Source organism: Hylobates moloch, unplaced genomic scaffold, assembly GCF_009828535.3.
Source record: "Hylobates moloch isolate HMO894 unplaced genomic scaffold, HMol_V3 SCAFFOLD_18, whole genome shotgun sequence".
Taxonomy (NCBI): Eukaryota; Metazoa; Chordata; class Mammalia; order Primates; family Hylobatidae; genus Hylobates; species Hylobates moloch.
This window is the reverse complement of record NW_026652293.1, coordinates 65,938,582-65,961,085: the sequence shown is the minus strand read 5'-3', so window position 1 is coordinate 65,961,085 and position 22,504 is coordinate 65,938,582. Positions and strand designations below refer to the sequence as shown.

The 22,504-nt window shown below is 39.1% G+C and overlaps 1 protein-coding gene across 1 annotated transcript in view; it reads right to left on the bottom strand.

Moving 5' to 3' along the window:
• MAP3K21 (mitogen-activated protein kinase kinase kinase 21) overlaps positions 1 to 22,504 on the bottom strand; it is a 57,952-nt gene that overhangs the window by 16,771 nt on the left and 18,677 nt on the right. Inside the window, exons 2-5 of the mRNA XM_032136694.2 lie at positions 21,980 to 22,160; positions 14,651 to 14,799; positions 13,552 to 13,727; positions 6,195 to 6,435 (exon numbers count right to left, since the gene is read on the bottom strand). Of these exons, the coding sequence (XP_031992585.1) occupies positions 6,195 to 6,435; positions 13,552 to 13,727; positions 14,651 to 14,799; positions 21,980 to 22,160 (747 nt within the window). The remainder of the gene's footprint in view (positions 1 to 6,194; positions 6,436 to 13,551; positions 13,728 to 14,650; positions 14,800 to 21,979; positions 22,161 to 22,504) is intronic.

Below are 22,504 nucleotides of genomic sequence, written 5' to 3'. Positions count from 1 at the left end.
ATTTTTGTAGAAATGGGGTTTCACCATGTTGCCGAGGCTGGTCTTGAACTCCTGGGCTCAAGCAATCCACCTGCCTTGGCCTCCCAAAATGCTTGGGATGACAGGCGTGAGTCACTGCACCTGGCCCCAAGTCATTCCTTTCGAAAGACTTGACCAGGGCAGAGCAGTTGAGGTAAAAGATTGACTAGACTAGGTGATGGTAGTTGGAGGAAAGAGGTGGTCAAAGAAAAAAAATTCTTAACCATAGAAAGGAAACAGTTTAGACTAAAGTCATTTGTAAATGTTCAGCTGGCCACCCGATTGCTATAACACGATAGAAACAAATGCTCTGAGAACTTTTACAGCAAGAGGAGCCCTCCTGTCAATAGCAGAAGAAAGCCAAGAACCAACCCACAGGATCTGATTGACAAGTTATTCGGAACAAATGATGGGACAATAAATACTAAGCACAGATCAGGAAACCAACATGGAACACGTGGAAAGCCATGGGTGAGAGCAGCAAAGATACAAGGCTGCATTTTAACAACACCTAAGATTCAGAGTGCTTCCAAGCTTCCAAAAACACCTAAATACTTCCACTTAAAAAGCACACTTTATGTTGTAAACAGAAAGAAAACATTCTTTCTTTTTTTTTTTTTTTTTTGGAGACGGAGTCTTGCTCTTATCGCCCAGGCTGGAGTGCAGTGGCGAGATCTCAGCTCACTGCAACCTTGCCTCTTGAGTTCAAACAATTCTCCTGCTTCAGCCTCCTGAGTAGCTGGGATTACAGGCGCCCACCACCACGCCCGTCTAATATTTGTACTTTTAATAGAGATGGGGTTTCTCCATGTTAGCCAGGCTGGTCTCGAACTCCTGACCTCAAGTGATCTGCCTGCCTTGGCCTCCCAAAGTGCTGGGATTACAGGTGTGAGCCACCACGCCCAGCCCACATTCTTTATCGTAAATATCCTTGTCCCTTTGAAGCAGGGAAAGGTTGAGTCTGTGCCAGCTAAACATTTAGGAAAACTAAAGCTGAATTGTTAAAATGCCCGTGGCCTGTGCTCGGAGTTTCTTTGTACTCACTAGAATAATGGTTCTCAAGATGCCTGGTCACAGCAGCTATAGTTCAATCACAGGCTTGAGTAAAACCTATCCTAGTATTTTTGCTGGCAATATGAACATTTCACTAACGAAGCTAATTGCCTCAGTGGGAGGCTTCCATTTGCAGATGAAAAGCAATGTATTCTCTAAAGAATCCAGGTGAGGTTATATGCTCTCTCCCATCCACCCTTCTACTCACTCGCATACCTGTGAGGTAGATGGTTTTTGCAGGCTTTGGACACTTCTGAAGCAGCCAAAGGTAGAATGCCACTGCTTTAGCGACATATCAACTTTTGGAGGCTTTAAAGCTTTTGTCTTGTATTAACACGTCCAAAAAACACAACTTCAGTTAAAAGTAAACTTCAACGGAAGGAGCAATCAATATAGAGTACTCACAAAAGAAAAGATGCACTGGGACCATGCTTTTTTCTCTTGCAAATTCCAAGAAAAATACTACATCATCACAAAGTATTGTTTTAAAATTATTATCCTAGATTAGTACTGTCTTACTTTTTAAGCATTAGTCCTCCTTATTTGGTAGCCAGCCATGAAGAAATTCCAGGAGGAAAAAAAATCACGTTTGAGATTTCCATCACTAAGTCACCATAGCTATAAATACCCACAAGATTAAAAATGATCAGCAGTAATTCTCGAGGACAAATTACAAGAGAATGTAATGATTCATATTTAATACCAAATTTTTGAAACATCTGTAGGCACAAATATTAAAGGTCAGCTTGGAGGAGTCTTGAATATGTTTCGGAGAAATTCTCTAAGCTTATTATGCATAGGGAAAAGTCCTGCAAAAGGGGTTCAAAAAGTTGGTAACTCCACGAAAGGGCAGCATCGCTGTTCCATCTACCACTTATCAGATGTTTCTCCCTGAGCAGTGTGCCATTTAACAGTATTAGAATTTGTTTCTCTTCGTCTTTTTGTTGACCCATAAAAGTTATACATATTTATGGGGTACAGAATGATACTTTGGTACTTGTTTACAATATATAATGATCGAGTCCGAGTAATTAGCATACGTATTACTCTGGGTATTGATCATTTCTTTGTGTTGTGAACATTCAATATCCTCTCTTCTGGCTTTTTGAAAATATACAATAAATTATAGTTAACCATATTCACCCTACAGTATTGCAGAATACTAGAACTCATTCCTCCTACCTAGCTGTAATTTAGTATCCATTAACTAACCTCTCCGCAACCTCCCCTCCCCTCAAGCCCTTCCCACCCCAATAACCACAATTCTACTCTCTATTTCCACGGGCTCCATTTTTTTTCGCTCCCACATATATGTGAGAACATGCAGTATCCATTTTCTTGTACCTGACTTACTTCACTTAACATAATGTCCTCCAGGCTCATCCATGTTGCCACAAAAGATAGAATTTTATTCTTCTTTATGGCTGAATAGTGTTCCATCAGGTAAACACACCACATTTTCTTAATTCATTCATCCATTGATGGACACTTAGGTTGATTCCTCATCTTCGCCATCGTGAATAGTGTTGCCATAAACATCGGATTGCAGACATCCCTTTGATATACAGATTTCCTTTCCTTTGAGTAAATACTTGGTAGTGGAATTCCTGGATCATACAGTAGTTCTATTTTTAGTTTTTTTTTTTTTTTTTGAGAGACCTCTGTACTGTTTTCCACAATGGCTGTACTAACTTACACTTCCACTAGCTATAAATAGCCATAAGATTTAAAATGATCAGCAATAATTCGCAAAGACAAAATCACAAGAGAATGTGTGTAAGAGTTCCCTTTTCTCCACATCCTCACCAACATTTACTATTTTTCGTCTCTTTGATAACAGCCATTCTAACTAAGGTGAGATAGCTCACTGTGATTTTCACTAGCATTTCCCTGAGGATGAGTGATACTAAGCATTTTTTCAAATGCTTGCTGGCCATTTTTATGTCTTCGTTTGAGAAATGTCTATTCAGTCCCTTTGCCCAATTTTAAATCAAATTATTTGTGTTTTTGCTGTTGAGTTATTCAAGTTCTTTGTATATTCTGCACTAGTCCCCTGTCAGATGAATAGTTTGCTAATGTCTTCTCCCATTCTACAGGTTGTCTCTTCACTCTGTTGATTGTTTCCTTTGCTGTGCAGAAGCTTTTTGGTTTAATATAGTCCCAATTGTCTATTTTTGTTTTTTGTTGCCTGAGCTTTTGAAGTCTTAGTCATAAAATTTTTGCCTAGGCCCATGTCCTGAATTGTTTCCCCTATTAAACAATACTAACTTAAAGAATTTTCTAGCAGATAATATTGAATGCAACTAACTCCCTTGATTTTAAGTTACACATGCTTGCTTTCTCTTCTATACTAAGCGGAATTCTTCAAGAAAAAAATAATTATTTTTATAGTTATCATTTCCCTTTTTGGATGTCTGTCCCATTCTAGGATATTGTACAAGTAAATATGTGTGCATGGAGCATTCTAATCAAAATTTCCATATTGGTACCAGTATTATTAATATTAAGATGATAATGTAGTGCCATCTTGTGGGCAGAAGAGGTAACTGTCATGCTAAAAATTCCAGAAACTAAATTTCATTCCTTGGTGATGGGTCAGGATTATAGCAGTAGATTTCTTGGTTATGTTTTAACTGGAATCTTTCATTAACTGCCAAAAAGTAAATAAATGTGTAACTAAAATTTCCCGTCTTCTCAGAAAAAGAAAAGCTGTATAATACCATCCGGGAATTTTAAAAAAACTCTGGTAAAAATAGTCAATACTCAGTCTTCTTTGAATAAACTCAGAGTATTAGCTAAGGAATATTTGAGAAGAAAAGCAAGAGTGAAAATCTGACCTCAGGAATGCTAAGATTTTGATTTAATCATTTTACCACTGAAGAGCAAAGAATCATTGGAACGATTTTCATTTTTTCTTCCAAATTTACTTCCCTTTCCATCAGATTCTTAATCCTTTCCATCTTCCCCAAAGTTTCCCAAGAGAAACAATAAATATTAATTTGGATAACATAATCAAATCACAGCTAGAAGAAAACTGACGTAACTGAAAAATGGAGAAGAAAACTCACATCTAGCGCACCTCTAGATTTTTCTTTCATCTATGTGTGAAGGCAGAAGCCTCATCATAGTCTATTCTCTATGGCTGACTGACATGTAAGACAGACCAGTCAGTGACCCTGCAAGCAACACTCCAGCTAAGAGAAAACATCAGAAGAGAGCCTGGAAAAGGACCTTACCCCGACCCCCAACCCCAGAGAGGTTGAAGGTAAAAGTGATAAAGATCCACAGTCTATTCTCACCCCATCAAACCAAATAATCAATAACATATATTGGATTCTCATGATGACCACCTCATACTAGCACTTTCCTTTCTTTTTTTTTCTCTCTTTTTTTTTTTTTGAGACAGAGTCTTGCTCTGTTGCCCAGGCTGGAGTGCAATGGCACAATTTTGGTTCACTGCAACTTCTAGCTCCCGGGTTCAAGAGATTCCTTTGCCTCAGCCTCCCAAGTAGCTGAGATTACAGGCACCCACCCCCATGCTCAGCTAATTTTTTTTTCTTTTTTCTTTTTTTTGTATTTTAGTAGAGACAAGGTTTCACCATGTTGCCCAGTCTGGTCTCAAACTCCAGATCTCAGGCAACCCGTCCACTTCAGCCTCCCAAAGTGCTAGGATCACAGGCGTGAGCCACCATGCCCAGCCTTCTTTCTCTCTTTTTTGAGACAGAGTTTCGCCCTTGTCACCCAGGCTGGAGTGCAATGGTGTGATCTTGGGTCACTGCAACCTCCATCTCCCAGGTTCAAGTGATTCTCTTGCCTCAGCCTCCCGAGCAGCTGGGATTACAGGCACCTGCCACCATGCCTGGCTACTTTTTGTATTTTTCGTAGAGACAGAGGGGGTTTCACCATGTTGGCCAGGGTAGTCTTGAATTCCTGACCTCAGGAGATCCACCCACCTCAGCCTACCAAAGTGCCGGATTACAGGCATGAGCCACTGCACCCAGACATCATACTAGCAATTTTCTGATCAACTGAGGACATCTGCAATAACCTAAATTAGTCACAGGATGCTGCAGGCTTTCTAGTGTTTCATAATACATATTTTATAAGACAATTTATACACACTCAACATAAAACAAAACTGTCACTGTTGCACTTTAAATCAAATTACCATGCCATTAACAAACATCTTAGGAAAACACTAGAATCCGTCTGAGCACTCTAATATATAATACACATACCCATAGGCAGGTGTAGACATAGACACAGAGATATTTCGTACGGATTCTGTAAAAGCAAAGTCTGCATTGCTCTGTCATCATCTTGCTCTGGTACTAGAAAGAATCACAAAATACTGTGGAGGTATTTGTTTTTTCCTTACAACAAGTAGAATCTATAATATTAAAGAACTTAATTTAGTGAATCAAGATATGTCTGCTATATTGACTAATATATTTTGATTATCAGTCAATAATATCTATATGTATTGATTGATTGACATATTTTCTTTTCCTTTAGTTTCTCCTAACACATTACTAAAGTGATTTAGTAATCCTTGTATGTTGTTATCACGATGTTTTAAAAAGCTTCCCTAGATTTACTGGGTGATTTTTGTGCCTGAAGGATTTTAAACCTTCATGGGAAAGTACCTCAGGGTACTTGATATATTTTGCTGAAAGTGCTGACAACAATATCAGTGTCCCAGATACCAGATGACATCATAGATCCTTGTGGAAGCAACGAACTTAATGATTAAATATTAACAGTTTTGTTGTTTTGGATCTTCACAATGCCACATGATGTTGGTTCAGTACGCTCAGCTAAAACATGGTTCTGCTTCAATTTCAAAAGGAGTCAATAAGTTAATCCATCAATATGAAAGTACGCTGAGAGTTAGATCCTCGTGTGCTGTGACTACGATGTGCTCCTAATGCTGTTTCCTACATGGAATCTCATTAGGCCATTACAGTAGAACCATGAATCTAAGCCTGCAACTGAAGATACTCATTCATTCACTGTTTTACAAAGTTACTTCCCCATCTCCTTCTTGGTTCTGATGAACAAAGAAAACTGATTAAAAGGAGGACGCAGAAAAATCTTTCAAAAACATGAAAACAAGATCATACCTGAAGGTAAACTGATTCGATGTCCATCTTTGAACTTTAAACGACTTCTCTTAAACTTCCCCTTCCTCTTCTTTACCTTGGGCTTCTCCTGGTTTAGCTGGAATATCAGAATGTTAAGTTCCCGCTCCAGCACGTCGATCTCGCGCTCTGCCAGCTGCTGCTCCCGCCGCTTTAGCAGCTCCTCCTGAGACTTCTGCTGCAGAGCTGCCCGAGTCAGCTCCTCTTCCCGGGATCGCAGCTCCTGCGACAAAGATTCACACCCACCGGAATCATTCCCAGCAGGAAGAATGGAATTCCGTCCACGACACTACACTGGCGACCCCTTGGCCACGGGCTCCTCCTGTGCACAAAGAGAAGCTGAAATTCCCTCTTCCTCTGCTTAAGCCCTGGTCACTCAGGTCCTCATGGGACGAAGATCTTTGCAGTCAGGACAATCCGGGCCCAAACCTTTTCAGCGGATTATTCACTTAGATGAAAGCCCAGGCCTCTGCACAAACGCCAATCTCCTCTGTTAGTTTTATGATCCTAAAAGAGGCATCATAAATTTTCTGCACTCGGTTTTTAACATTTCTCCCTCTTCGTCTCTCACCTGACACATAAAATATGCATTAACACAGGGCAACAAAGGGCAGATGTGAATGACCCATTTCAAAATAAAGCCAAACGTTCAAGCTCAATTAACTAAAGCACAATTATTTTAGTTACACAAGACTGCAGTTCAGACGACTTGGAATTTCTTTAGGGTATTTACAACTTTGCTTAAGGAATAAAACATCTTGGTGGAGAGAGCAAGGGAGAAAGAAAATCAAGCTAAGGTGTTAGGAGTCTGTTGAAGGCCTGCTGGAAATGAAAATGAAGCCACCTCTAAAACTGCAAGCCAAAGGAAAATATATTCTGTATACAAAGAACTTTTCAGATCCCACTGATACGTGGAAATTATCACTTTATAACAGAGCTCAAGAGTTAGCTAATAAAAGTTCCTCTCTTATGATACTGATTAAAGTTAGACCTCCTCTTGGTTTTGGTTTTTGAAGTACTGAACTTCGGAGAAAGAGAAAATCTAAGAATTAAAAATACTTTTATTCCTATTAGGAAAAAGTATGAAACAGTAAAACTGAGGACTCTACAAAGTTTTAAAATTATATCCCCATTTTTATTTCATTTCTATAAAGTGTTCTGTTCTTTACCAGTGACATAAATATTCTTTGTAGTGACATAAATATTCTTTGCTGAACCGCTTTCTATTCTAAATTACTTTGCTAAGAAATCAAGCACTCACATAAAAGTCAACGCATCTGCAAGCTTTTATTTACACTGCTCCAGACAAATTTAATCTTAGAATACCCTAATACCACAATCTTTGTTAGAAACTGCAGATACCTCCTCAGGTGGAGCTTTGGGCTGTGAGCTTTGAGAGCTATGAGTACTGTGCAAACATTTCCTACTTTATATAAACAGGCCACACTTTAAATAGGCCCACCTCAACAATGCTGATCCATGAAAAAACACAGTAAGATTGGGGCTCCTGGAAGAAACTAGACCCAAACCAAGGGACTAGAATGCCATTCAAATCCACTAATACTTGGACTTTTTACAGATGGACTCAAAGAGTAATCTGAGCCTATCAGTACAATTATCGTAAAGAAAATAAACATGCAAGACCATCCTCCCACAAATAAGTGGGACAATATCATGAAGAGACTAGGGAGTGCTAATAATAAAGAAATATATTTATTCAGATCAAACTGATTATGGATTTGGGGTAATTCTACCAAAGTGGACTGAAATTCAGTTTTGAAACTTTCTTTAAATTTATTTTTTTTAACAAATTTCACAAGCAAAACTGCAGGAGAAATGATTTATTTTAGACCAAATGGTGTTTAAATCACTTCAGCTAATACGTACCAGTTTGTTTTTATTTGTAGACCAGGTGGGTGTTTCTTCATTGCACTGTGTCATATATAAATTATTATTTACTACTTGAAAAAAAGGGGAAAATGTTACATGTTAAAAAATCTGTAATCCATTTTTTAACTAGTGACTATTGTTCAACTAGTTTGTCCAAACTGGACATTTTACTATAGTGTATTTGGAGGCAGAGGATAATTTCCAGTCACCTTTCAATTTCTAACTCATTAAAACTTTTTGTTATTACTTTTCAGTGATGTTGATATCAATCCAATTAGCTATTGTTAAATGAGATGGCATGAGAAAGTGATCAGAATAGCAAATCCAATTAGGTTGTGTGTTGCTACGATAGTAATTGAATAAAAAACCATTTTTAATTCCAGGTCCCAAGCTAAATCATGAATCCCTGTGAACAAATTTGTGAATAATAAACAAAAAATCACTTGCCTAAGACTTCAGAAGAGAAAAAAATAAGATTGAAGAGAAAGCAGCAAAAGTAATCTTCCTTCTGAATAAATTTTAACACATTCAAAAGTAAATTTTAAAACTGGGGTATTAGAACCCTTTGAATACTTCGAAAGTATGAGGCACAAAAACATTCTTTCAGTTGATGAGATTACTAGCAGTAATATTTGTTTAATTGCTTGGCACAGGCCACTCTGGTAATAGCAAATCCAGATCCCTGGCAGTGGCTGTTAATCATTAACGGTGGCATGCCTCTGTGTGGGGGGTCACAGACAGGTGCATGCACAAAATGCACAAATACAGACACACAGAGATAAGGAGCCAGGAGTTTAGGGAGGAGCCAGGAGTTTAGGGAGGACCCAGTATCTACGGAGGCTACGGCTTACTGAATAATACAGACCACAACCAAGTTACTCACCATTAATTCCAAGTCTGATGCCTCCTACCTTAAGCAATCTGTGGACAAGAAAGGGAGATAGGGCACGTACACTATGCTTTTTACTTCATCAAAAAAGATGCAGCTGGAAACTTCTAAGCCAAAAAAAAAGTATTATATATTCTTTAATTGTAAATCCAAAGGCTTACAGGGTACCATAAATGCTGTATTTCAAGGAACAATGCACAAAAATAAAATACAAAGTAAAAATAGACACTACTACATGGTAGCTCAAAAATCAACCAAAAAATAAATTACTACAAATCGCAAAGTAGAGAAAGAGCTGACATCCACCCTTGAAGCATGCTTTTATTTTAATACAACATATAATTACGAACTCACTGGAAATGCCTATATCTTCCAGTTTTATAAATAGTTGTCAATAATTAAAATACGTTAAAATAAGGCCGGGCCTGGTGGCTCATGCCTGTAATCCCAGCATTTTGGGAGGCCAATGTGGGAGGATCACCTGAGATCTGGAGTTTGAGACTAGCCTGGCCAACATGGTGAAACCCCGTCTCTACTAAAAATACAAAAAAAAATTAGCCGGGTGTGGTGGTGGGCGCCTGTAATCCCAGCTACTCGGGAGGCTGAGGCAGGAGAATCACCTGAACTTGGGAGGTGGAGGTTGCAGTGAGCCAAGACCGCACCACTGCACTACAGCCTGGGTAACAGAGTGCGACTCTGTCTCCAGATAATAACAACAATAATAATTTTTTTTTTGAGACAGGGTCTTGCTCTGTCGCCCAGGCTGGAGTGCAGCAGTGTAGTGATAGCTCACTGCAGCCTCAACTTACCAGGCTCAAGCAGTCCTCTCCCCTCGGCCCCCAACAAAGTGCTGGGACTACAGCTGCAAGCCATCACACCCAGCCAGTAACTAATTGTGAGGAACATCATTTCCAAATTTTAGATTCTATGATTTGAAGCTTTATTTCTTTCTCAAACACTTCTCCTGCTCTTCAAAATCTTTTTCATTTTTGTAATTAAACACCTAATTTTAGAATTCCTGAAAACAATTTGGGGAAGTGTTAAAAAAAATTAGAGTCTTTCCTGTATCATTTTAAGTCAACAAAGTGCATAAAAGTTTCCAAGAAACATGTCAATGATATCACTGGTAGTAATGCTTCAAACAACTGCAGGGTGTCAAACCTATTCCAGTCAGTGGTGTTCCAGCCAGTTTTCCAAGAACGCCTGGGCTAGGGAAACTCAGCTTCTGTGAAAGGTCACCACTTTCTTTTTTTTTTTCCTGAGACTAACACTTATGCAGCACTTACTAAGAGGCAGGGCTCCAGCTGCTTTGCATACAGGACTCACTTAAGCCCTGCCCCAGCCCTGAGGGACACAGGGTTACAGTAATGGCTCCAACGATGAGGAGGTACAGAGTAACAAAGTCAGAGGCCTCAAAACCATCAGGCACACCTAGAACTTAAAGTATTAAAAAAAAAAACAAAAACCATCAGGCACAAGAGCCCGAATGCCAAGCCGGGCTGTCTGGCTCAGAGTTCCTGGTCTTTACCACCACACTAGGCTGTTATTCTGGCATTCGCAAAAGACTTAATATTTTTATAAAGAGTTGGTGGTGGCTGGTGGGGGGTGAGGGAGGTCTATCATATTTTTCAGACTCCCATAGAGACTTCCCATTCAGTCTCGTCCTGGAGAAGGAAACAGGCGGTCACGCAAGCAGTCTATTTCTCTGCCAGCCAGCTCCAAGGGCTAGCAAGTCGTTGACTTGGAGACCAGATTGCCATTCCTGCAGCATTCACCCAGAAGTCCTACTGTGTAACTCTGGAATAACATGCAACTGGTTTCTTCTCTCCCTACTTGAAAGTCCTCCCCATGCATGGACAGTCCCAGCGGTCCCCACCCCCTTGTGTGCTGTGTGTTCTTCCTGTTCTTAGACTCCCAGGCTCCCCGATCCTCTCCCATGCCATGCCGGGAGGCTCCTTAAGACATGATGCTCACAGTCAGACGCAACTCCGTGGGTTTGAGCAGAACAGGGCAGATGGGATTGGTGCTTCTCCTTGATGAACCCTTAAGTACTCATTAGTGGTGTCAGGGCCTTACATTGCATTTACCTGTTGTGCATTTTTCAATGTAACCAAATACTGAAAAATCTAAGGGACAGAGTGAATTACCTATATGTCTACTTTTAAAAATGACTTTAGAAGAAGTCGGTTAGAAGAAAGCTGGTCTCAAACCCCTGACCTCAGGTGATCCACCTGCCTTGACCTCCCAAAGCACTGGGATTACAGGTGTGAGCCACCACGCTCGGCCATTAGTCTTTCTTAAATGTTATGTATAGCTCACATTTGTTTCAATGTTTAATATTAGAAGGGCTTTGGTCTTTATTTCAAAGTTTGGAGATGTGTTTGCGACCAGAAATATGCCGTGGGAACTTAACTGTTTTATATCAACCAGCCTATAGTAAAATTGGTTTCATTATACATCATTTCATTTATAGTCACAGTTTCCAAGAACCCATCCACAGCATCGAGTGAGGACTTACTGAACTATACATTTTCCCATTGCATAAGAATACAATAGTTTAGGCATCTATTCCCCTGTTAATGGATATTCAGGTTGTTTTAAGCTTTGCACTATTACAAATGATGCCTAAGTGAACAACTTTAAGCATGTTTCCTTGGGCACATGTGTGAGTTTCTGAAGAATCTATGAGCGAAAGTGGAACAGCTGAGTCATATGCCTCTATTACAGCGTAAGATTCATAACAGGAATCATAATATGTATATACTTTAAAATTCATTGCTCACTTTCAGGCCGGGCGCGGTGGCTCACGCTTGTAATCCCAGCACTTTGGGAGGCCGAGGCGGGCGGATCACGAGGTCAGGAGATCGAGACCACAGTGAACCCCCGTCTCTACTAAAAATACAAAAAAATCAGCCGGGCGTGGTGGCGGGCGCCTGTAGTCCCAGCTACTCGGAGAGGCTGAGGCAGGAGAATGGCGTGAACCCAGGAGGCGGAGCTTGCAGTGAGCCGAGATTGTGCCACTGCACTCCAGCCTGGGCGACAGAGCGAGACTCAGTCTCAAAAAGAAAAAAAAAATTCATTGCTCACTTTCAACAATAATAATAATAATTGCTCATTAAAACAGTAATAATAATGATTATGGCCACTATCTTATTAAAATAGACATCAGGCATATATTAACAAACCATACTTAGGTTCATTAATGCCTGCCACGTGCTGAGTCCCATGTGCAATGCTGTGTATGTAAATGAACAAGAATGGAAAAGCATAGTTCACGAACTTATTATCTAGCAGAAAGGACAGATCAAGAACAATTACGTCAGCAAGTATTAATACAGTATGACTTATGCCATGATAAGGGAAGCACAAGACACTCTGATCACCCACAGTTTACCCGGTGGAGTAGAGTAGGGGAGGGAGCTATCAGAGACTGAGAATGGAGGGGCCACCATTCATGAAGTGGGCACAGAAGCTAGGGAGGAAACAGGATCTTCAGCAGAGGAAAGAACATGTGCCAAGGTTACAGGTCAGGAGCATGACATCATGGGGACTGGGAGAAATTCAGTATGGCTGGGGACAGAGGCAGTGGAAGTGTAAGGCAAAATATGTAAGGAGAAGGGGAGTGAACGTGGCAAAAAAGTGGGCAATGGAAGCAAGGCTGATCAGATTTGCATTTTAGAAGGAGAAAGGGACAGATGACAGAAGCAAGGCTGGACAGAGAGGGACCAGTAAGGATGCTCCAGCAGCCATGCTGGTGATGACTGAGGCTGGCAGGGATTAGGGCAGAAAATTGCCACTGATGGTCTTTGTCACACAGAAGACCACAGGAACATTGCAAAAAGATCCTTGAGACTGGGTACCCGGGAGAACAGTGATCCCATTATCACAAATAAGGGAAAGAAAGAGGGAAGGCACAGGGGGAGTCCAGGGAGCTTCTGCTTCAATGTCTGGCTTCAAGAGATTATATGGAGCCCCTTTTAAAAACTTGTCAACAAGGTCCAAATCACTAGCCTGGTATTCAAAGGATCATTCAAGGGTACAAACGCCACATCCATCTCTGAGTTCTAGGACTCTGGCACTGTCCCAGCATGTAGTAAGAAAAATGGCATAACACTGAAACTCAAAACAATCTCCCACAGACACGTTCTTAAATCGCATTTTTAAAAAAACATTCTGTATTTCGGGGAATGCCTATGACATACTTTGTATTAATTTCTATGCCAGCATGCCAAGAGATAATGGGGAAGGGAGACAAATAAAATGATAAAATAATGACAATAAAGAAGCTGATTAATGCATACAAAGTGTCTATTATGCTATTCGTTCTCTCTCTTTTTTACTTTGAAAATTCCTCTAATAAAAGGGTATTTTCCCCAATTATACATATTGACTACACTTCTGTTTTGTTTTTGTCTTATTTTTAACCTGAAAGAAGGTGAGAATCAACAAATATTGATATCTAAAAATATTTTCAAATAATGCTAACAGTGGTTCTTGCCTCATATTTTCCATAATTTTCATAAATTTGAGTACATTATGCTATTTAAGAATTTCTCTCACCTTTTCCTTTGTTCTCAACTCATCAAACATTTGTTGAATTTCTAGTTTCCAGTCATCTTGCATGGAATGAAAAGATTCTTGAGGCATCTCAGTCATCACTGCCCCTTCAATAGCAGTCAACTGTTCAAGAATTAAGGCAAACGATGGACGAATATGAGGGTCTTGTTCCCAGCATTCTAAAATAAACAAGAATCATATTAGTTCCATCTCTCAACACAGTTCAGATTATCCCCAAGACATTAGATTTGCTAAGAAATGTTTTACGCTGAAGTGTATTTCAACTTAACATTTGTCATTCCAAACTGGAAGCTTCCATTTATAGTGTCTGCTCCTAAAGATTTTAAGAATCCATTGGTAATAGTTTGAATAGTTTATTTTACACAGTGTCCATGTCACAGGCATGCATAATAATGACTGTTAGAGAAGGCTGTTGCTGTCTATATTATACCGCATTTAATAAATGGATGTGTGCTTCCCATGCTTTACTATGGATACCATGTTTCAGGGGGTTAAGCCACCATAACCAGACGATTTACTGATATGGAGTCATGTAACTCAAACAAAGCCTCTAAAATGTTATATCCACATGAGAAGTTCTAAAAAAAAAAAAAATAGCCTAACAATGAAAGAAGGCAACTTGCAGCTTACAAAAATAGTTAACAATTTTGAAAGATAAGGATCAAACAGACATGATCGTGGCAAAATCACGCCTGTTAAGACCATAAGGCATTACTGATCACTAATTCACATTTAAAATAGCAAATTTGGAGCCAATTCAATACTGTATTTGAACTCTACTCATACACCTAGTGAAAATGTTACTACTTTTCAGTTGAGTTTAATACATAAATAAGTCACTGATAAAACTGGATTGTATGTAAGCTACTTAGTTCATCAAAACTTTACCAGACATTGCAGATCAAAGGCTAGGTTTCTAATTCTTAAAATACTAGGGTTACTTAAAAGTACTTGAAAATTAGAGTCACAGAAATTCCTTTTTTTGTTTTTTAAAAAATGATATTCTAATGACAAATTCTTGCCCCCACAAAGACACACACACACACACACACACACACACACACACACACACACAAAATACCTTTCATGAGCTTGGCAAACGGCTCAGGGCAGGTGGATGGAATGGGCAAAGTGAGTTTATTGACTGCTACCCCATAAGCCACGGCGAGGCCATCAATGCCCCGATAGGGGACTTCTCCCGTGAGCAGTTCCCACAGCAGCACTCCATAGCTAGAAAGCAAGGATTTCATATGTTCAATAGGCTAAATGGTGTCTTTTCCTTGTGACACACTTAGTGAGATAAACCCTCCAGTACCTTCATCCATTCCTAATAGGACACTCTTTTCCAGAAAAGCCCCTAAGTGGCTGACATCCAAAGGTGGGAGGTGGATTCTTCCCATCAACAATTCAAACACATGTAAATACGTTTCATCCCAGAAATCAAGTATGCATTCATTCTAAGAATTAAAGCTACTTCACGAATAGGAAAGCGTAAGAGTAGTACACAATTGAATTAAACAGGGTCCAGAACGAGGTCACACTTTAGGAGTAATGTGGCTGTTTTGCTGTTTCTCTTTCCATCTCATTTTTCCCACACTTAAATAAAACCTCTTGAGGATTATTAGGACACTGAAGAGCCCAGCCCCACAGAGATCTCATGGTGCATGCCACAGGGCTGACATGGAATCATGTTGATTAACTATTTTTAAATAGTTTTTTGAAACTGTTTATCTTCCTGCCTCTCTCTTTATATTTAGATGTGTTACTAATGTTTCTATCATATTGCTGAACAGTAAAGAACAGAAAGACATCAGTGCGGGCCCCCTTACACCTGCTGGCAGGACATACGTCTCTTTTTTGTAATGGAGGAAGCCAGGGTGAAATGGGAATAAAAAACAAGGCACAACTGCAGTCCCTGAGTTCAAAGCATCATCACATGTGATGCAGATGCAGCCACAAACAAGAACAAGCAAAGGCACAGAAGAGGGTTTCTACATGAATGTTTACCATGAAGGGCCGAATTTCACTACACATCCATACCACATCCGTACCACAGACTCATACCCCAAATTCAATTTAGTACACAGGGACATAGGCACAAGCCTTCTGCATTGTATATATTTATCCTCTTCTGCTATCCAAGTCAGTACCTTAGTTTTCTCTTATTCTTCTTCAAAACATAAAGTACACGCAGATATTTTTGTTAAGTAAATTTAAAGAATGAGAGTCACTCCAGATGATTCACTTGACTTCAAATTGAACCACATAAGCATATAAGTAACACTGTCTTGTCAAAAGACACAAAATTGCCAGGCACGGTGGCTCACACCTGTAATCCCAGCACCTTGGGAGGCTGAGGTGGGTGGATCACTTGAGGTCAGGAGTACAAGACCAGCTTGGCCAGCATGGTGAAACCCTGTTTCTACTAAAAATACAAAAATGACCCGGGCGTGGTGGTGCGTGCCTGCAGCCCCAACTACTCGGGAGGTTGAGGCAGGAGAATCGCTTGAACCTCAGAGGCAGAGGTTGCAGTGAGCCAAGATCACACCATTGCACTCCAGCCTGGGTGACAGAGCAAGACTCAAAAAAAAAAAAAAAAAAAAAAAAAGACACAAAATTACAGCCAGGTAATAGGAATAAGTACCCCTGTTTTAACGCACTGTCGGATGGCTATAGTTAGCAATAATATATTATATAGTTTCAGATAGCTAGAAGAGAGGGTGTTCCCAACAAAAGGATAAATGTTTGAGATAAAGGATAAGCTAATTACCCTGATCTGATCACCACACATTGTATGTATTGGAACATCACCATGTACCCCATAAATATGTACAGTTATTTCAATTAAAAAATAAAAATAGCTGGGCATGGCAGTTGACACCTGTAATTCTAGCATTTGGGGAAGGTGAGGTGGGCAGAATGCTTGAGTCCAGGAGTTCAAGACCAGCCTGGGCAATATGGTAAAACTCGTGTCTAAAAAAATACAAAAATTAGCTGGGCATAGTGGCAGGTGCTTATAGTCCCAGCTACTCAGAAGGTTGAGGTGGGAAATCACTTGGGCCCATGTGGATGAGGCTGCAGTGAGCGCTGTGATTGCACCACTGCAGTCCAGCATGGGCAGCAGAGCAAGACCCTGTTTCAAAACTAAATACATAAAATAAAAATTAATTAAAAGGAACAGTCATATTTGGTCTCCTTTTAAATTCTACTAATATAACTAGTGAAGCTCTATTCCCTTTCCTAATCTTTTAAAACCTCATTAGCTTTAACTTTTTTTAAAATGTGAAATTTAGAAGCCACTGAATTATTTCTTACATGTTGGTTATACGTAACCTTTTTTTTTTTTTTTTTTTTTTTTTGAGATGGAGTCTCGCTCTGTCACCCAGGCTGGAGTGCAATGACGCAATCTCGGCTCACTGCAACCTCCGCCACCTCCCAGGTTCAAGTGATTCTCCTGCCTCAGCCTCCTAAGTAGTAGCTGGGACTACAGGCACCCGCCACCACACCCAACTAATTTTTGTATTTTTAGTAGAGATGGGGTTTCACCTTATTGGCCATGCTGGTCTCGAACTCCTGACCTTGTGATCCACCTGCCTCGGCCTCCAAAAGTGCTGGTATTACTGCTCACAAGCTATTTCTCCACTCACAAGGCCCTTAAAGCTGATCTGCAGTGAACTCTTCTATCAAATAATAGTGAGATCCACTCTACAATCCCAAAACATTGTTTTATTTCAAAAAGGAAATATACAATATATATAATGTACTACTTGTAAATTATACAATGCTGTAACTGTTAGCTAAAATTAAAATCATTATTTTCCAAAGCTTATGTGTTTCCTTTTGATAATTTTCTTAAAAATTATCTACATTATAGTTAATTATAGGAGACACCTTCATAATTTCAAAAATAAGTAAACTTAACTCATAGATCATTCAACAAAAACAAAAAAAATCTTACATAGAATAACTAAAATTGTCTAAATTCAAAGAAATTCCTATTAACAAATAACAAAACTAAAAAATAGCAATATAACTCTGCTTCTTGCAAGTTTCAGGAAATGAATAATCTAGGATGGATCATTTTTCCAGAGAGAGGAGGGCTTATCCCATGAAAAACCAATGTGAAAAAAATGTAACTATTTCAATGGAACTACTTCTAAAGTATAGTACACATTTTTCTCTTCTCTTAAACCAGGTAGAAGATAGTATAATGAAGCCCTCTCCTGAGAACTCAAAATTGTAATGACTCAGGGCTCTGGTGTCGGGAGTCATGGATCTTAGCCCTGGACCTAAAATCTGCTTCTTAGTAGTTTTACAACTCTGAGCAAATTTCTTAACTTCTCTGTGCCTCGGCTACTTAACCTGCAAAACCAGAATAAGAGCTGTAAAAATTAGATAACAATATCTAAGTGCATAAGACAATTACTCTGTAGCACAGTAACTGTTAGAAGGAAGGGAGAAGAGAAGAAAATCAAGAAATATAAAATCACCAATCCCTAGCACTGCATAGGTAAAGCCATGCTTTTTGAATGAAACTTTTTTTATGGAAATAGCATCAAAAGAGACTTTACAGCAATGGTATCTATAATTCAAAGAGATGACCTGCCCTCCTCTTGCCCATCCGGATATCCTACAATGTGCTTTTGTATATGAATGGGTTCCGGAGATATGCAGAAATGTTTGACCCTACAACTAAGCGGTGCCAGGGATCGGTAGTTTCTCAGTTTTTTTCATAATACAGTCAGCTCTCCACATCCGCAGATTCAAGCAACCAAGTGTGGAAAATATTCAGAAAAAAACAACAATAAGAAATAACAGTACAACTTTAGAAACAATACAGAACGACAGCCATTTACACCACATTCACATTGTATTAGGTAATAATAAGTAATCTAGAGATGCTTTAAAGTACACGGGAGGATGTGCACAGGCTATATGCAAACACTATGCCTTTTTATATCAGGGACTTGAGCTAATTAGAAGAGGGGAGAGGGATGCCAAGCTAGTAACAGGAAAAAACCTCAGGTGAAAAGTAGGTAATGGAAACAAAAACACATTAAATACAGAGGACCATCTGTATCTTTCACTTTTTTTTTTTTTTTTGAGACAGAGTCTTGCTCTGTCATCAGGCTGGAGTGCAGTGGCACGATCTCGGCTGCCTGCAACCTCTGCCTCCAGGGTTCAAGTGATTCTCCGGCCTCAGCCTCCCAAGTAGCTGGGACTACAGGCGTGCAACACAACACCCAGCTAATTTTTGTATTTTTAGTAGAGACGGGGTTTCACCATGTTGACCAGGATGGTCTCCATCTCTCGACCTCGTGATCTGCCCACCTCGGCCTCCCAAAGTGTTGGGATTACAGGCATGAGCCACCATGCCCGGCTGGTATCTTCTGCTTTTAATGAAAATTAGATCATCGCACTTTGTAAATAAATCAATTTTGAGAGGTGACTTCTCTAGAGAGTGTGTGGGGCTTAAAGGCCCATATTTTGGTTGGTTTTAGCAACTTTCTTGTCCTTTTTTTCTTTTCTGCTTACTTCTTGATTCTCCCCAATGTTTACCATAGACAAGGTTGCTATAGAGCATGACCACACAGCATTCGTATACCTGGTAATTACATAGTTTCTAATAAAAGCATAGTTTGTAATAAGATCTCATAGCCTTAAGATACATTAATTTGAATGTAAGATTGATTTATGATGTATTTTAATAGTTTTCAGAGTCTTGAAGTATAATATCTTAAAAAGATAGCCAATGTCACTTACATAATTTGATATTTTCATATGGTTAGAAAATTACTAAATTAAATTACTAAATTACTAAAATTAGTCATTAACTCAATGAAAACATATTTAACGGTTTATAAAAACACACATGCTCAGCCTTCACCAGTAGAGAGTCTAATTCATCAAGGGGTGAGGCTCAAGCACTTGTATTTTTCAAACTGGCCCTAAGACACTATAGAACCCCTGATCCAACTGATAAATATCTTAGAAGCTTTAAGTAGAACAATTAAACCATAATTTTAAATGCAGAAGATAAGCTTTAAATGGAAGGCAGTTTTATGGAACTTTTACTGACAGGGGTCTCTGCCACTGACTTCATGTGTGAATTTGAGGGACTAACTTCTAGTGTATCCAAAGATTTAAAAGGAAAAACAATTTTTGTCGAGCATGAATTTGAGAGCCAGGCAGATCTGGGTTCTTAAAAGATTCCGGCACTTACAAGTACTGGACTCTTAGCAAGTATTTTTCTCTCTCATTCCTAGTTTTCTTTTATGTAAAAAAAGCAAAAAAACCAAATAATAACAAAATCCTAAAATTGTAATTTTAACCATGAGATACCACTTTACACCTACAAGGATGGCCTGAATCAAAAGGTCAGATGACAAGTGACAAGGAAGATGGAGAGAAATCGGAACCCTGACACTCTACTGGTGAGAATAAAAAAAAAGAAGGGGCAGCCACTTTGGAAAACAGTGTAATGCTTCCTCAAAGGATTAAACACAGAATTACCATATGGCCAAGCAATCTCACTACTCCTAGATATATAGTCAAGGAAACTGAAAACACACGTTCTCACAAAAATGTGTTCAGGAATGTCTGTTATCAGTTGTATTTGCAATCGCCAAAAATTGGAAACAACCCAAATGTCCATCCACAGATAAATGGGTAAACAACATGTGGTACAGTAATACTCTATCATTAAGCCATAAAAATGAAGGAAGTATTGATCCATGCTATGACACGGAGGAACCTCAAATCATTAGGCTCAGTGAAAAGAAGCCAGTCACAAAGGAATATTCTAAGATTCCACTGACATAAAATGTTCAGAATAAACAAATCTCAAGACACAGAACATAGATGAGTGGTCGCCTAGGGCTGAGAGGGAAAGGGGAGTTGGGGATGATGGGTAAGGGGTGACAAGTTTTCTTTCTGCATGAAAGAAAATGTTCTACAATCAACTGGGATGATGGACCCACAACTTACTAATATACAAAAAGCCATCAAACTGTACAATTTAAATGCATCAGTTTCATGGTATGTGAATCATATCTCAACAAAGCTGTTAAAAACCGAAAAAATGGAACTTTAATGATTAACACAGGATTTTATTTTGTTTTTTTACATCTATCCTTTTTTTAAATTTTTTCTCAACTTTTATTTCAGATTCACAGAGTACACATGCAGGTGTATTACCTGGGTATGTCGTGTGATGTTGAGGTTTGGGATACAAATGATCCTGTCACCCAGGTACTGAGCATAGTATCCAAGAGTTACTTTTTCAGCCCTTTCCCCACTCCTTCCCTCCACCTTCTATTAGTCCCCAGTGTCTATTGTTGCCATCATGTCCCTGAGTACCCAATGTTAAGCTCCCACTTATAAGTGAGAACATGTGATATTTGGTTTTCTATTCCTGCATTAATTCACTTAGGATAATGGCCTCCAGCAGCATCCATGTTGCAAAGGACACGATTTCACTCTTTTCATGGCTGTCTAGTATTCCATGGTGTACATGCGCCACATTTTCTTTATTAACAGGATTTTATGAGCATTAAACAATGGCAAGTAAGTTCTAGGTGCATCATAACTATTAAATAGTGTGATTTTTGTTATTTTGTAATTGTTAGCATCCTTCTAACGAGACAAAGCTGAATGGAAAGTCAAAATAACCTGGTAATCCATTTGAGTGCAGCTCCCAGTCTTCAAATAGGAGACTTTAATCTTTAGATGATGCAATCTATAAAATGAAGGATGGGTCTAAATTTTTTTCTTAAACTCCTTCCATGCTAATATTGTCTGTGAGTCACAAGGAATCAAAAGTTTGTTAAAAATGTCAATTCAGGCTAGGTGCAGTGGCTCACACCTGCAATCCCAGCACTTTGGGAAGCCGAGGTGGGTGGATCACTTGAGCCTAGAAGTTCAAGACCAGCCTGGGAAACATAGTGGACACCCTCCCTCCTAAACCCCCCGCTTCTCTACACACACACACAAATTAGCCAGGCATGGTAGTGCACACCTGTGGTCCTAGCTACTCAGGAAGCTGAGGAAGGAAGATCACTTGAGCCTGGGAGGTTAAGGCTACAATAAGCCAAGATTGCATCACGGAAAATTCACTTTAATTTACTGGCACATCCTACAAAATCTTTGGCATTTGGTGTTAATTCAAGTTATAACCAGTTTTAACTAAACTTGTGATTTAACTAGAAAGTTCTCTGAAATGGAGTCATATGACAATGCAAACATCAAATTATCTGTTCCGTTGTCATTACAATTATTTTGATCAAAACCATAAAAATTTATTCAAAAAGGCCTAGACTATTTATGCTGAGAATTACTGAATACTTTGGGACTTACTGAAATAAAGCACAGCAAGCAGTTTCTGCTGATGTTTGCAAAAGGAAAGGCTCACCTCCAGATGTCGCTTCCCTTAGAAAACAAGGAAGACTTGATCACTTCGGGGGCCATCCAGGCATAGGTGCCTGCTGCGCTCATTTTGGTGGTCCTGTGCCATTCCCTCGCCAACCCAAAATCTGTAATCTTCAAAGTTTTATTGCAGATGTCATCATGTTCTATCTTCTCAAGTAGCAAAACTAAAGAAAAATCAAAAGTGAGATATTTGCATATTCTTTTAATTTTTCTGTCACAATTTTTCTATGGTATGTAAAACACAATCTTCACTGTAGTTGACAGAATAAACAAGAATAAACTTGCATTTTACCATTTTACTTACAGCACAGATATTATAGTCTTTAGTGGGTTATTTGTGGCTGAAGTTACAAGTTATTTTAAGATACAACTTAATGTTCTTTATGAGTAGTTCTCTTTCTGAGAAAGTAAATGATTTCTAAGAGCAAGAAACATTTCCTGAGATATCACAAGTAGGATCAGAAGTCTGTAAAAATTTACCTGATATGAAAAAATATATTATTTTCTG